The following is a 15,657-nucleotide window of genomic DNA, read 5'->3' as shown; positions in this document are numbered from 1 at the left end:
TGACGCAATACGAAACATGTCCGAGTCCGCGTGATGGAAGCAGTCTTGGAGTGTGGAATCAGCTTGGTCGGACCAGCGTTGGGCAGACCTCAGCGTGGGAACTTCTTGTTTTAGTTTCTGTCTGTAGGCAGGGATCAGCAAAATGGAGTCGTGGTCAGCTTTTCCGAAAGGGGGGCGGGGCAGGGCCTTATATGCGTCGCGGAAGTTAGAATAACAGTGATCCAAGGTTTTGCCAGCCCTGGTGGCGCAATCGATATGCTGATACATTTTAGGGAGTCTTGTTTTCAGATTAGCCTTGTTAAAATCCCTAGCAACAATGAATGCAGCCTCAGGATGTATGGATTCCAGTTTGCAAAGGGTCAAATAAAGTTAGTTCAGAGCCATCGATGTGTCTGCTTGGGGGGGGGAATATATACGGCTGTGATTATAATCAAAGATAATTCTCTTAGTAGATAATGCGGTCTACATTTGATTGTGAGGAATTCTAAATTAGGTGAACAGAAGGATTTGAGTTCCTGTATGTTTCTGTGATCACACCACGTCTCGTTAGCCATAAGGCATACGCCCCCACCACTCTTCTTACCAGAAAGGTGTTTGTTTCTGTCGGCGCGATGTGTGGAGAAACCCGCTGGCTGCACCGCATCCGAGAGCGTCTCTCCAGTGAGCCATGTTTCCGTGAAGCAAAGAACGTTACAGTCTCTGATGTCCCTCTGGAATGCTATCCTTGCTCGGATTTCATCAACCTTGTTGTCAAGAGACTGGACATTGGAGAGAAGAATGCTAGGAAGTGGGGCACGATGTGCCCGTCTCCGTAGTCTGACCAGAAGACCGCCTTGTTTCCCTCTTTTACGAAGTCGGTTTTTTTGGGTCGCCGGCTGGGATCCGTTCCGTTGTCCTGGTTGAAAGGCAGAACACAGGATCCGCTTCGCGAAAGTCATATTCTTGGTCGTACTGATGGTGAGTTGACGCTGATCTTATATTCAGTAGTTCTTCTCGACTGTATGTAATGAAACCTAAGATGACCTGGGGTACTAATGTACGAAATAACACGTAAAAAAAACAAAAAACTGCATAGTTTCCTAGGAACGTGAAGCGAGGCGGCCATCTCTGTCGGCGCCGGAAGGAAAGGGTGAGGCAGGTTTCATTCACATTCCTTTTTCAGGACAGAAAGAGATCGCTCTCCTCTCTCACCTCTCTCCTTTCTTAGAGAATTACGGATTTTCTCAGAGAATCACCTCTCAATTAACGGCAACTTTTCTGCCATAAAAACTAAGAGAAAGACCGTACTGCTGGGATACTATACACAGACATACAGAGGGAACATCTTTCCTTTCTGAGACAACGAAGCAGCGCTACAGAAAAATACATAGAGACTCAGGTATAGAGGAGCAAGATCTACAAACCTACTGTGTCTGATGGGGAGAAATGATGGTTGGTGGAGGAAAGAGGACGGGGGGGGGGGCAAGGGAGAGGCAGATCTATGGGGGACGGATGGAAGGAGAAAAAGGAGGCGTGACAAGACTATAGTGACTGCAGAGCTGAGCGGAGGAGAGAAGAGAGATTTATCACCAGAGAGCAGAAAGATCGAGAGAAAGACGGATTGGTTAAACTGCAGATATTATTACAGCTAATGATTCACCTCAAGTGGCGATAACTGGGGTACGATCTGTCTCCCTCGCTTCCACACCCTGGCTTTTTCCAAAAAGCCGGGGAGATGACAAGGCGGCGGGAGGAGAGAACGAGGAGACAGAAAAAGAGAGAGACAGAGAGAGAGAGAGAATATCCATCTTTTCCACCTCGGCCTGTCAGTAGAAATACCATCTTTCAGATTCCCCATCAGTACAGCGACAATAATGCCACTAAGCAGAGCAGAGCCCTGGTCTAGTCTGGTCTCGTCTGCTGGGTACAGGAACAGGAACAGGGAGTGGGACCGAGGTGATCTGGCGCGATGTGTTTACCCAGTCAAGATGGAAAAACACAACAAACACAGCGATCTTACTAATAAGACAGAGAGAACCAGGACAAACAGTACTAGGAGTCGGTTAGATGACTGCTGAGGGGAGGAATGAAGGATACAGCAGGAGAAGAGAAGCAGAAACATCCAGTTAATGGAACAGAAGTAACAGCCCAGCAAACACTGCAACATTGGGTCAAAGTTCAGACAACTTAGTGTGCTGGTTCTGTGTTTGCGGGGAGTTGTTGGGACAGTGATGTCGACCGTCTGTCTATGCACTTAACCCAGAGGAAGAGGGTAGTCTTAATGTTTGCTCTCTTTTCGCCGCTCCCCAGATGTGATAGTTAATCAAGTTTTAGTACAACAAATGACTGTTTACCTGGTGGCTGGTAGTGTGCTGACTCTGGTGAAGAACACAGAGGGTTCTATGTCAACATGCACTCCCAGGGTCAGGTCCCGATAGTAGCCCTCCACCTTGCCTGCTCCCCCCGAGTACTTGAACGTCATCACAGCTTCCAACGTCTGGAGAGAGAGAGAGAGAGAGAGAGAGAGAGAGAGAGAGAGAGAGAGAGAGAGAGAGAGAGAGAGAGAGAGAGAGAGAGAGAGAGAGAGAGAGAGAGAGAGAGAGAGAGAGAGAGAGAGAGAGAGAGAGAGAGAGAGAGAGAGAGAGAGAGAGAGAAAGATGGAGAAATAGGAAAGAAAGATGGATAAATCTCATTTTAGACAAGGCTATTCTAAGATGGAGTGCAGAGCATTAATCCGTAACTCAATGATGAAGGTCGAAGGTCAAAGCTAAGCGCGGTTCACAAAATGCCTTGGATAAATTTAACCTGTTGAGATGGTCCAGCAGTTTCTATGAAATCCTGCATGGAAGAGTAAACCTGTGTGTCTGGGGTCAAAGGTGACAAGCCAATCACAGACTCTATTTTTCTCCTCAACTGTGAGCAGAAGGAGACTTAATCTAAGCTGAAATGCCAAAAAATGTCTGATGACAAAATAAACACACAAAAACGTGTTCTGATGTGTAATCAAGAGTGGAGTGAAAAGGAGGGTTATTAGTGTCTTGAGGCTTCTCTCGATATTTATACAATATATTTGGGAAAAGGTGTGTGTGTGTAAGTGAGTGTGTGTGCGTGTAAGGTTGTGTGTGCGTACATGTAAACACGAGCCTTTGTTTACATTGAAGGCTGACTGGCCCTCAACCCATGTGTGTAATCCATTGAGCTAGGCCAAGCGCATGCTCGCGCGTGTGTGTGTGTGTATTTCTGTGTGTGTACATGCAGTGCCTGTAAACACAGACCAGGTACGAACAGGTTTTCATCATGTTTCTCTGTCCATCTGCCTGTCCATGAATCTTTAACCTCATCCAGAGTGATCATCCCTCAGTATGGAGCCAGTGACTTTCAGCTCCATTTCCCCTGGCCGTCTCCTCTGTGGAAGGCCTGACTACACATCACCTTCATGGCTCAATGCACGCTTTCAGAATAGCCCAAGCGAAAGGCTTAACCCCAAAGAGATGGTGTCTAAGACGGTCCATCATCCTTCCTCCTCCTCCTCTCTTCCTGTGTTAAATGGTGCACCACATGCCCATGGCCCTGGGGTTGTTATGTAAAAGAGCCACCGTATCGTGTCTGAGGCACACATGGCCCTCTCTCTCCTGGTCACGCATGTCTGTGTGTGTCCTTCAGCCAGAGGGACAGATGCCCCTCTCTCTCTTGCTTGACAAGATCTTATCTGGTTCCCCCTCTCATCTCTCCTGTTCTCTCCTCTCTCCTGTTCTCTCCTCCTCTCCCCCTCCCTTCTCCTCTCTCCTGTTCTCTCCTCCTCTCCTCTCCCCCTCTCTCCTGTTCTCTCCTCCCTTCTCTCCTCTCCCACTCTCTCTCCTGTTCTCTCCCCCTCCCTCACTCTCTCCTCTCTCCCCCTCTCTCCTCCTGTTCTCTCCTCCTCTCCCCCTCCTGTTCTCCCCCTCCCTCTCCTCCTGTTCTCCCCCTCCCTCTCCTCCTGTTCTCTCCTCCTCTCCCCCTCCTGTTCTCCCCCTCCCTCTCCTCCTGTTCTCTCCTCCTCTCCCCCTCCTGTTCTCCCCCTCCCTCTCCTGTTCTCTCCTCCTCTCCCCCTCCTGTTCTCTCCTCCTCTCCCCCTCCTGTTCTCTCCTCCCCCTCCTCCTCTCCCCCTCCTCCTCTACCCCCTCCTCCTCTACCCCCTCCTCCTCTACCCCCTCCTGTTCTCTCCTCCTCTACCCCCTCCTGTTCTCTCCTCCTCTACCCCCTCCCTCTCCTCCTCTCTCTCCCCCTCTCTCCTCCTCTCTCCAGCTGCAAATAACTAGATTTCTCCTTAACTAAGTGAATTAGTGAACACACAAAATACATTGAATCACTTTTGATGAATTGGTTATTTCATTGAGACACAGAGTTATACCGTGCAGAAGGCTGACACATATGTACAGGCGATGCGAGACAAAGACGGTCACTGCTGTTTAACATGCAGGGCTCATTGTGGAGGGGTCTGGTGTGAGCGTGATGTAAATGAGGTTGTATTACAACAGGGAGGTTGCAGGAGGACCATGTTGTGGGAGGAGGCTGATGACCCACACGGTAAAGATGGAAACAGTCCTAGTGAGAGACGTGGCACAGACAGACACACAGACCTAGTCACGGCAGAGACACACAGACCTAGTCACGGCAGAGACACACAGACCTAGTCACGGCAGAGACACACAGACCTAGTCACGGCAGGGACACACAGACCTAGTCACGGCAGAGACACACAGACCTAGTCACGGAAGAGACACACAGACCTAGTCACGGCAGAGACACACAGACCTAGTCACGGCAGAGACACACAGACCTAGTCACGGCAGAGACACACAGACCTAGTCACGGCAGAGACACACAGACCTAGTCACGGCAGAGACACACAGATCTAGTCACGGCAGAGACAGACAGACACACGGCAGAGACAGACAGACACACAAACCTAGTCACGGCAGAGACAGACAGACACACAGACCTAGTCACGGCAGAGACAGACAGACACACAGACCTAGTCACGGCAGAGACAGACAGACACACAGACCTAGTCAGGGGAAAAAGAATGTAAAACGTCCTGTTTGTAGGGCGGGACTGTTGGTTGGCTGGGCAGCCAGATGGTCCGGTTTGTAACGGTGTAGGTGCCAATGAGCCAGGCACGACTTCTGAGGAGATATGGAGGGGATGGAGGGAGGGGGCGGAGGTAGATGACAGGGGTGATGGAGAGGAAGTGTGGTCTGTTTGTTATTCCACCTCTCGGATACTTCCTTCCAGACACACTCTCTAAAAGATCATATCACTGATCGAGCCACCCCCCCCGCTCTTCTCTCTCTCTCCCTCTCTCTTCTTTCCCCCACCCCATCTTCTCTCTCTCCCTCTCTCTTCATTCCCCCTCACCATCTTCTCTCTCTCCCTCTCTCTTCATTCCCCCTCACCATCTTCTCTCTTCATTCCCCCTCTCCATCTTCTCTCTCTCCCTCTCTCTCTTTCCCCCTCCCCATCTTCTCTCTCTCTCTCTCTCTTCTTTCCCACTCCCCATCTTCTCTCTCTCCCTCTCTCTCTCTTCATTCCCCCTCACCATCTTCTCTCTCTCCTTCCCTCTTCATTCCCCCTCCCCATCTCCTCTCTCTCCCTCTCTCTTCATTCCCCCTCCCCATCTCCTCTCTCTCCCTCTCTCTTCTTTCCCCCTCCCCATCTCTCTCTCCCTCCCTCTTCTTTCCCCCTCCCCGTCCTCTCTTCATTCCCCCTCCCCATGTTCTCTCAACCTCTCTCTTCTTTCCCCCTCCCCCTCCTCTTTCATTCCCCCTCCCCATCTTCTCTCTCCCTCTCTCTTCATTCCCCCTCCCCATCTTCTCTCTCTTCTTTCCCCCTCCCCATTTTCTCTCTCTAACTCTCTCTTCATTCCCCCTCCCCATCTTCTCTCTCCCTCTCTCTTCATTCCCCCTCCCCATCTTCTCTCTTCATTCCCCCTCTCCATCTTCTCTCTCTCCCTCTCTCTCTTTCCCCCTCCCCATCTTCTCTCTCCCTCTCTCTTCTTTCCCACTCCCCATCTTCTCTCTCTCCCTCTCTCTTCTTTCCCCCTCCCCATCTCCTCTCTCTCCCTCTCTCTTCATTCCCCCTCCCCATCTCCTCTCTCTCCCTCTCTCTTCTTTCCCCCTCCCCATCTCTCTCTCCCTCCCTCTTCTTTCCCCCTCCCCGTCCTCTCTTCATTCCCCCTCCCCATGTTCTCTCAACCTCTCTCTTCTTTCCCCCTCCCCCTCCTCTCTTCATTCCCCCTCCCCATCTTCTCTCTCCCTCTCTCTTCATTCCCCCTCCCCATCTTCTCTCTCCCTCTCTCTTCATTCCCCCTCCCCATCTTCTCTCTCTTCTTTCCCCCTCCCCATTTTCTCTCTCTAACTCTCTCTTCATTCCCCCTCCCCATCTTCTCTCTTCATTCCCCCTCTCCATCTTCTCTCTCTCCCTCTCTCTCTTTCCCCCTCCCCATCTTCTCTCTCCCTCTCTCTTCTTTCCCACTCCCCATCTTCTCTCTCTCCCTCTCTCTTCTTTCCCCTCCCATCTCCTCTCTCTCCCTCTCTCTTCTTTCCCCTCCCATCTCCTCTCTCTCCCTCTCTCTTCTTTCCCCCCCATCTCCTCTCTCTCTCCCTCTCTTCTTTCCCCCTCCCCCTCCCCTCTTCTTTCCCCCTCCCCTCTTCTTTCCCCCTCCCCCTCCCCTCTTCTTTCCCCCTCCCAGTCTTCTCTCTCTCCCTCTCTCTTCTTTACCCCTCCCATCTCGTCTCTCTCTCCCTCCCTCTCTCTTATTTCCCCCTCCCCTTCCCCCTCCTCTCTTCTTTCCCCCTCCCCTCTCTCTTCATTCCCCCCCCTCTCTCTTCATTCCCCCTCCCCTTCTCTCTTCATTCTCTCTCCCCCTCTCTTCATTCCCCCTCCCCATCTTCTCTCTCTCCCTCTCTCTTCATTCCCCCTCCACCTCCCCATCTTCTCTCTCTCTCCCTCTCTCTTCATTCCCCCTCCCCATCCTCCCCTCTCTCTTCATTCCCCCTCCCCATCCTCATCTTCTCTCTCTCTCTCTTCATTCCCCCTCCCGGTCCTCTCTTCATTCCCCCTCCTGGTCCTCTCTTCATTCCCCCTCCTCTCTTCATTCCCCTCCCCATCTTCTCTCCCTCTCTCTTCTTTCCCCCTCCTCTCTTCATTCCCCCTCCCCATCTTCTCTCTCTCCCTCTCTCTTCATTCCACCTCCCCATCTCTCTCCCTCTCTTCTTTCCCCCTCCCCATCTTCTCTCTCTCAACTCTCTCTTCATTCCCCCTCCCCCTCTTCTCTCTCCCTCTCTCTTCATTCCCCCTCCCCACCTTCTCTCTCTCCCTCTCTCTTCATTCCCCCTCCCCATCTCTCTCTCTTCATTCCCCCTCCCCATCTTCTCTCTCTCCCTCTCTCTCTCTCCCCTCCCCATCTTCTCTCTCCCTCTCTCTTCATTCCCCCTCCCCATCCTCCCCATCTTCTCTCTCTCCCTCTCTCTTCATTCCCCCTCCCCATCCTCCCCCTCCCCATCTTCTCTCTCTTCATTCCCATCCCCATCTTCTTTCCCCCTCCCTCTCTTCATTCCCCCTCCCCCTCCTCTCTTCATCCCCCTCCCCATCTTCTCTCTCTCTCTCTCTTCATTCCCATCCCCATCTTCTCTCTCTCCCTCTCTCTTCTTTCCCCCTCCCCATCTCTCTCTCCCTCTCTTCATTCCCCCTCCCCATCTTCTCTCTCTCCCTCTCTCTTCATTCCACCTCCCCATCTCTCTCCCTCTCTTCTTTCCCCCTCCCCATCTTCTCTCTCTCAACTCTCTCTTCATTCCCCCTCCCCCTCTTCTCTCTCCCTCTCTCTTCATTCCCCCTCCCCACCTTCTCTCTCTCCCTCTCTCTTCATTCCCCCTCCCCATCTCTCTCTCTTCATTCCCCCTCCCCATCTTCTCTCTCTCCCTCTCTCTCTTTCCCCTCCCCATCTTCTCTCTCCCTCTCTCTTCATTCCCCCTCCCCATCCTCCCCATCTTCTCTCTCTCCCTCTCTCTTCATTCCCCCTCCCCATCCTCCCCCTCCCCATCTTCTCTCTCTTCATTCCCATCCCCATCTTCTTTCCCCCTCCCTCTCTTCATTCCCCCTCCCCCTCCTCTCTTCATCCCCCCTCCCCATCTTCTCTCTCTCTCTCTCTTCATTCCCATCCCCACCTTCTCTCTCTCCCTCTCTCTTCTTTCCCCCTCCCCATCTCTTCTCTCTCTCTCTCTTCATTCCCCCTCCCCATCTCTTCTCTCTCTCTCTTCATTCCCCCTCCCCATCTTCTCTCTCCCTCTCTTCTTTCCCCCTCCCCATTTTCTCTCTCTCTTTCCCCCTCCCCATCTCTCTCTCCCTCTCTCTTCATTCCCCCTCCCCATCTTCTCTCTCCTCTCTTCTTTCCCCCTCCCCATTTTCTCTCTCTTTCCCCCTCCCCATCTCTCTCTCCCTCTCTCTTCATTCCCCCTCCCCATCTTCTCTCTCCCTCTCTTCATTCCCCCTCCCCATCTTCTCTCTCCCTCTCTTCTTTCCCCCTCCCCATTTTCTCTCTCTCTTTCCCCCTCCCCATCTCTCTCTCCCTCTCTCTCATTCCCCCTCCCCATCTTCTCTCTCCCTCTCTCTTCATTCCCCCTCCCCACCTTCTCTCTCCCTCTCTCTTCTTTCCCCTCCCCATCTCTTCTCTCTCTCTCTCTCTTCATTCCCCCTCCCCATCTTCTCTCTCCCTCTCTTCTTTCCCCCTCCCCATCTTCTCTCTTTTCCCCCTCCCCATCTTCTCTCTCTTTCCCCCTCCCCATCTTCTCTCCCTCTCTCTCCCCCCTCCCCATCTTCTCTCCCTCTCTCTCTCTTCTTTCCCCCTCCCATCTCCTCTCTCTCCCTCTCTCTTCTTTCCCCCTCCCATCTCCTCTCTCTCCCTCTCTCTTCTTTCCCCCTCCCCTCTTCATTCCCCCTCCCCATCTTCTCTGTCCCTCTCTCTTCTTTCCCCCTCCCCCTCTTCATTCCCCCTCCCCATCTTCTCTGTCCCTCTCTCTTCTTTCCCCCTCCCCATCTTCTCTCTCCCTCTCTTCTTTCCCCCTCCCATCTCCTCTCTCTCCCTCTCTCTTCTTTCCCCCTCCCCTCTTCATTCCCCCTCCCCATCTTCTCTCTCCCTCTCTCTTCTTTCCCCCTCCCCATCTTCTCTCCCTAAACCAGCGAATAACTTAACTGTAATGGCCTTACTGAATGAGGAAGGCACTTAGTGCTCCATGCCTGTAATGCCTTCTGTCTTTCCATAATTGAAAATGTTACTTTTCTTTAAGGAGCACATCGCCTTATAGGATGGCCTGTATGGGAAGCAGTTAAAGTCCCCTGCCTTAATTATTGTTAGGAAGTGGTGTTACTTTGTCAAGCACTGTTAGGTAGCTGTTAGGTAGCTGTTAGGTAGCTTTCGACCAGACTCAGCACATCTCCAAGTACCTGGTGAAATGAAGAAGCTGCGTATGTCATGAATTGGAGATGTCTTAAACTCCAGCTATGTGCGCAAATTGGTGTTTATTGGAGCTGGCTGGGAGGGGAGGAGATGGGTTCTATGGAAGAAACGCTGGTCTGGACTGCATGGTTAACTGGAGCAATGCCACACTCTCCCCTGCATTAGTACACCCTCCTATAGCACTACACCCTCCTATAGCACTACACCCTCCTATAGCACTACACCCTCCTATAGCACTACACCCTCCTATAGCACTACACCCTCCTATAGCACTACACCCTCCTATAGCACTACACCCTCCTATAGCACTACACCCTCCTATAGCACTACACCCTCCTATAGCACTACACCCTCCTATAGCACTACACCCTCCTATACCACTACACCCTCCTATACCACTACACCCTCCTACACCACTACACCCTCCTACACCACTACACCCTCCTACACCACTACACCCTCCTACACCACTACACCCTCCTACACCACTACACCCTCCTACACCACTACACCCCTCCTACACCACTACACCCCTCCTACAGCAGTACACCCCTCCTACAGCAGTACACCCCTCCTACAGCAGTACACCCCTCCTACAGCAGTACACCCCTCCTACAGCAGTACACCCCTCCTACAGCAGTACACCCCTCCTACAGCAGTACACCCCTCCTACAGCAGTACACCCCTCCTACAGCAGTACACCCCTCCTACAGCAGTACACCCCTCCTACAGCAGTACACCCCTCCTACAGCAGTACACCCCTCCTACAGCAGTACACCCTCCTACAGCAGTACACCCTCCTACAGCAGTACACCCTCCTACAGCAGTACACCCTCCTACAGCAGTACACCCTCCTACAGCAGTACACCCTCCTACAGCAGTACACCCTCCTACTGCAGTACACCCTCCTACTGCAGTACACCCTCCTACAGCAGTACACCCTCCTACAGCAGTACACCCTCCTACAGCAGTACACCCTCCTACAGCAGTACACCCTCCTACAGCAGTACACCCTCCTACAGCAGTACACCCTCCTACAGCAGTACACCCTCCTACAGCAGTACACCCTCCTACAGCAGTACACCCTCCTACAGCAGTACACCCTCCTACAGCAGTACACCCTCCTACAGCAGTACACCCTCCTACAGCAGTACACCCTCCTACAGCAGTACACCCTCCTACAGCAGTACACCCTCCTACAGCAGTACACCCTCCTATAGCAGTACACCCTCCTATAGTAGTAAACCTGCAGAAATGTAGCTTTCTCAGCCACTTCTTACAAGTCTTCCCTCCTTGCTCTCATAAGTTCCACATCAGAGTCAGATCCTAAATGACCTTAATTGACCCTTCGGTGAGTGGCTGCATGCAGACTGACCGCAACAGTCAAACAGAAATGTCCGGACGTCTGTGAATGGGACAGTTTGTTCCTGGTCCAGATAGTTATTCTGGTTGATTGAGGTCGAGGAGAGCAGTTCAGGTTAAGTTGCTATGCTAGCTATATATGCTCCAATATTTCTCCTTGACAGAATCCTTGCCTACCATTGTCACTGTTTTTGAGCTATTTTTGGTCCCCTTACACCAGGGCTGTTGCTGCGCAGTTTGAGACATTGTAGTCCTGTATGGTTTATCCACCCAATGCCTGGCTTACACCACACTGAGATTGTTCAAGGCTTCCTTGCACTTCTTCAATAATCACTACAAAAGTCACTACAGTGCTGCTTGTGGATGTGGTGGAAAACTTTCCTAGTTTGTCAGATGGTCTCCTTGTGAATCATCCTCATGAGTCCAACAGAGGTGTGAGAACGTCAAGCTGTCGCGAGGCCACAAATAGCTGGTATGGCTGTAGGGAAGGGTCTATCAGAGACAGCATGCAGATGGACACACAACCAGAGATCCTCAGTGACTACACTGACCTCTGATGGACATGATCCAGCATACTGTAGTTATGTCTGAGAGATGCAAAATGTCAGCAGAGAATCTGGAATTCATCATGAATTGTATTTTTTTGTCAACTCTACAGAACTGAGTAGAAACTAAAAGCAGGACAAATCTTAGGCTAGTAGCACTACTCTGCCTCTTGACATCTGGTGCTATTCTCTTCCCATTAAACCAGGACAGACAACTCAGACAACCCTGATCTGTATTCCAGCATCATGGCCCTGAGTCTCTGCATCCCTGCAGTCCTATAGGTAACCTAACGTGGCTTAGAAACACACCTGAGCAGAGGTCCCACTTCCGTTTTTCTGGTGGAATGGAAGTGAGGATGAAAATACTGTATCCTTGAAAAGTGGATGTTATGTTTTGTGGTGACTCCGCAGAGACTATCCTAAAGCAGGAGCAAGAAGAAACCCTGCCTGGGGCAGTGCATTGATTGGTTGCTAGGCTGGCTGCTTAACATCCAGCCATCGGTATGTTAAGGATTATTAGGCAGACAGGGTTCTTCTGGTTCTGCTCTGTTCAGAAGTGCAGTGTGATGTGGCCCTGTTTCTATCCATCCATCTGCCCTGCCTGGGACTAACCAACTAGCACACTGATGGGGAACATATCTTTTGAAACCAAAAAGAAAAACATTTCATTTCATGAATAAATAAAAAAGGAGAGAGACTGAAAAAGAGATTGCCTGACAGGAAGAGGCACAAAATAAAACAGCTATGGGGAAAGGGTTATAACAGTAGCAGCCTTCTATGCAATTTGATCATTTCAAATTGGCCCCCGCTCTCTCTCCTTTCTCGAGAGATGATGACATTCAACACCAGTGTTTTTTTTTTTTACCAAGTCTGGTGAGATTGTGGAAGAACTGCAGTACAATTATATTTGTCCTTTGGAGTTATTACCGTTATCTAGACACAGTGGAGACTAGGACCAAAGTTCAGCTCAACTTGGGCTGTCTGTCTCAAGCGCCTGCTGCTTTCTGCAGGCACGTCTCTCACCCCTTTGTGTTTCTATGTCCCTGTCTGTCGCCACAAAGACGTGAGGGAGAGAGAGTCAGAGCCAGAGAGACGGAACCTTTCATAAAAAGGGACAAAGGGTATCTTCGTGAGCCCAAACCCAGGAACAACCCCATGGTTTCTCCCAGTAACAGGGGACTGAGCAGCCTAAACCATGCCACCTCAGCTGGCAGCCAGGGCAGCGTGTGGAGCATAGTGTGGTTCTGATAGGCCGTGGAAATGATTATGTTCAATGACGACCTGGCTGGAATATGGTGATGTCCAGGACAGCGGTTTAATTACTTCCAACAACAGAGGCAGAGAGACCGATCCGGACGGGACGCTGCCAAGTACTGCAGCAACACGACACTGCATCAGAGATGTGACTCTGGGAGTCTGTGTTTGGATACAACAAGGAGGCCTCAAACTATACTGCAGATATCGCTTTTTCACAACAACAAAAATGTAACTTGTTATAAGTAGCCCATCATTTATCAGTACATAACCTAGTTACATATAAAGCTCAGACAAGTCTATGTCTCTCTGAGCACAGGCACCTCTATTGTTATGCTGAGTGCACTCTGAATGCACGGCTTTGTCTGCCTGCTATCTCAGGGACTTTGTCATAGAGACATATTAAAGTAATGCTTGAACGTTGAAAGCGTTGTGCTTTATGATCCCTAGGCTACTTGCTATGTTCATTTTCATTCAGATAAGTAGTTGGATTAGACTACAGACAATGAATACATTTCATGAGCGGGGCAGTATCATGTTATCCTTTTAACCGCCTGGCCTTTCAGTCTATACGTACCCGCTAGAGAACGTTCAGCATACGGATCAGATGCTTATCATCCTGCAAGGTGCGCAAACATAAGCATTAATGCTTTATAAATAGTGCATAAACTATTGTAAAGCATGTATTGCATGAAGAAATATTAGTGGAAATATGCCTAATGTAAAATACAACAAGAATAGTTATTTGTTTAGACTTCCAGTCAATGACTCATCAACAAGTCTCATAAATACATTTCATATATGCTATTGGAAGAATAACAAATTGTTTGCGTTTATAAAGGTCTTGGGTAACATTAAAGTACATCAAATCAATTATGTCAAAGAACATAAATACATTTTCATGAGTTTATGTTAATCTAGGCTACAAATAAAAACCCAACACCACCATTTCAAGTCCATCACAAAGATTTCCACTATAATTTTGTTTTGGCAGGTCGAAAGAAACATTGTGGAAATAAGAAAATGGATTTAAAAGAAAACAGAATATAATATTTTAAGTGTATTATCTTACTAGTCTTTGCTTAGTAGCCAAAGCTATGCTGCCGTACGAGTGGTCAGGTGCTGAACGCATGGACAGTGCAGATATTCTGGGATAAAGTTACATTTATAGAGATGCACCTCTTGAATTTTCAGGGATATTTGACAAAAGTTAAGTGTCATAGAAACTGCGGAATATGATCTTTCTGATCCGATATAGAAATCAAAACATTTGACCTGCATGTGAGGATTTAATAAAGTGAAGCCCCTCTGTCAACTACAAGATGCCCCCATCTCTTCATGTACAATTTGACAACTGAAAATATTGTCAAATTATACGATAAACACGAGCGCCGAACGCTGATAAATAGGGACAACAAAAACTCATCATTACACTATTTTCTTTCCAAATTAAAATCACCCTCGTCATTCTGTTGGGCTTCATTTAAATTCAATTGTGAGGCAATGTGTACAATTATCGGCCATTCATCCATTTGCCATCCATTCTTTGAGGAGACAGAGAGGCAGTAGCACCTGTCTGGGTAACAACATCCTACAGCACATGGTCGTGGCTGCTAAAAAGGCCGGAAATACGTTTCTGTTTGTGATTTCAAAACGCAGTTTCTATGTTGGTCTATGGCGCTTCTAGTGTTACAGCAGTTTCATTTCAGCACTAACTCCCTTTTACTAAAAGGAGAGAAGCCTAGCCTATGGTAGATGGAGACATATTCCATAGCTTTACAGAGAGTCTGAGCTTTAGATAAGCAAACTGACTGTGGCTCTGACTGGGAGAATGCATTGTGTTTTTGTCTGAATCCATCCAGTCAGTTCAGGCTAGCCAGAGGTCCCTGAGCGTCAGTGTTTTCATTGTCCCATTCTATTCCTCTCACGATTGCCTCATTACAGACGGGCTCTATTTTTAGCCCAGTGTGATTGAAATAGAGTCCTCAGGGAGCCTGGGGGCAAAGAGGACTGAACAAAGAGAGAGAGAAAGAGAGAGAGAGGGAGCGAGGACTGAACAAAGAGAGCAGCAGGTAGAGAGAGAGAGGAGAGCGAGCAAGGGGGGACTCTGGGGTCGGATGAGTCAGGGATGAGGGAGAATGAGTGAGGGAGAAAGAAATGGAGTGAGTGCACCGCCAGCATGCCTGAAGACAAGCCTTCCTCTCCATCCTCCTCCCTCATGAGGTCCTTGTTGAGACCAATAGTGTAATAACAGTACTGTAGGCCAGGGGCCCTGTTGCCACAACTACACACAGGAACCCTGGCTGGAAGACAGAGGAGGGTTCCTTAATGACAAAATAATTCATTTGACATGGTGTTTTGTTACCGGACTGTGTCATACCTTGAGCATATACTGTTTCCTTCCTCTTAGTTCTCAGGTATTTCATACACATGGTCTAACCCTGCAAAGTGTGCGCGTGCATGAGTTTGTAATGCGGCAACTGGCAATGTATTTATCATTACGAATCCCAAAAGGGTACGTTGTTCTCCTGGTTCTTCTTCTACTATAATTTCCAAACAATAGAACATTAGTAATCGTTCCACAGCTGCTGCAGTGTCATTAGAGAAGAGAAAACGAGAGAGAGAGACAGAGAGAAAGAGAGAGAGACAGAGAGAAAGAGAGAGAGACAGACAGACAGACAGAGAGAGACAGAGAGAAAGAGAGAGACAGACAGCGAGAGAGAGAGAGACAGACAGCGAGAGAGAGAGAGACAGACAGCGAGAGAGAGAGAGACAGACAGCGAGAGGGAGAGAGAGACAGACAGCGAGAGAGAGAGAGAGACAGACAGCGAGAGAGAGAGAGAGACAGACAGCGAGAGAGAGAGAGAGACAGACAGCGAGAGGGAGAGAGAGACAGACAGCGAGAGGGAGAGAGAGACAGACAGACAGCGAGAGAGAGAGAGACAGACAGACAGCGAGAGAGAGAGAGACAGACAGACAGCGAGAGAGAGAGAGAGACAGACAGACAGACAGCGAGAGAGAGAG

At 49.7% G+C, this 15,657-nt stretch overlaps 1 protein-coding gene across 2 annotated transcripts in view; it reads right to left on the bottom strand.

The window, feature by feature from the left end:
- Window positions 1–15,657, bottom strand: part of LOC135552072 (trafficking protein particle complex subunit 9-like) — a 310,740-nt gene that overhangs the window by 167,176 nt on the left and 127,907 nt on the right. For both annotated transcript variants that reach the window (XM_064983454.1, XM_064983455.1), the window contains one exon: window positions 2,334–2,476. In XM_064983454.1, the coding sequence (XP_064839526.1) occupies window positions 2,334–2,476 (143 nt within the window). The remainder of the gene's footprint in view (window positions 1–2,333; window positions 2,477–15,657) is intronic.

Source organism: Oncorhynchus masou, chromosome 13, assembly GCF_036934945.1.
Source record: "Oncorhynchus masou masou isolate Uvic2021 chromosome 13, UVic_Omas_1.1, whole genome shotgun sequence".
NCBI lineage: Eukaryota > Metazoa > Chordata > Actinopteri > Salmoniformes > Salmonidae > Oncorhynchus > Oncorhynchus masou.
The sequence above is the reverse complement of the archived record's forward strand: the minus strand, read 5'-3'. Positions and strand labels throughout refer to the sequence as shown.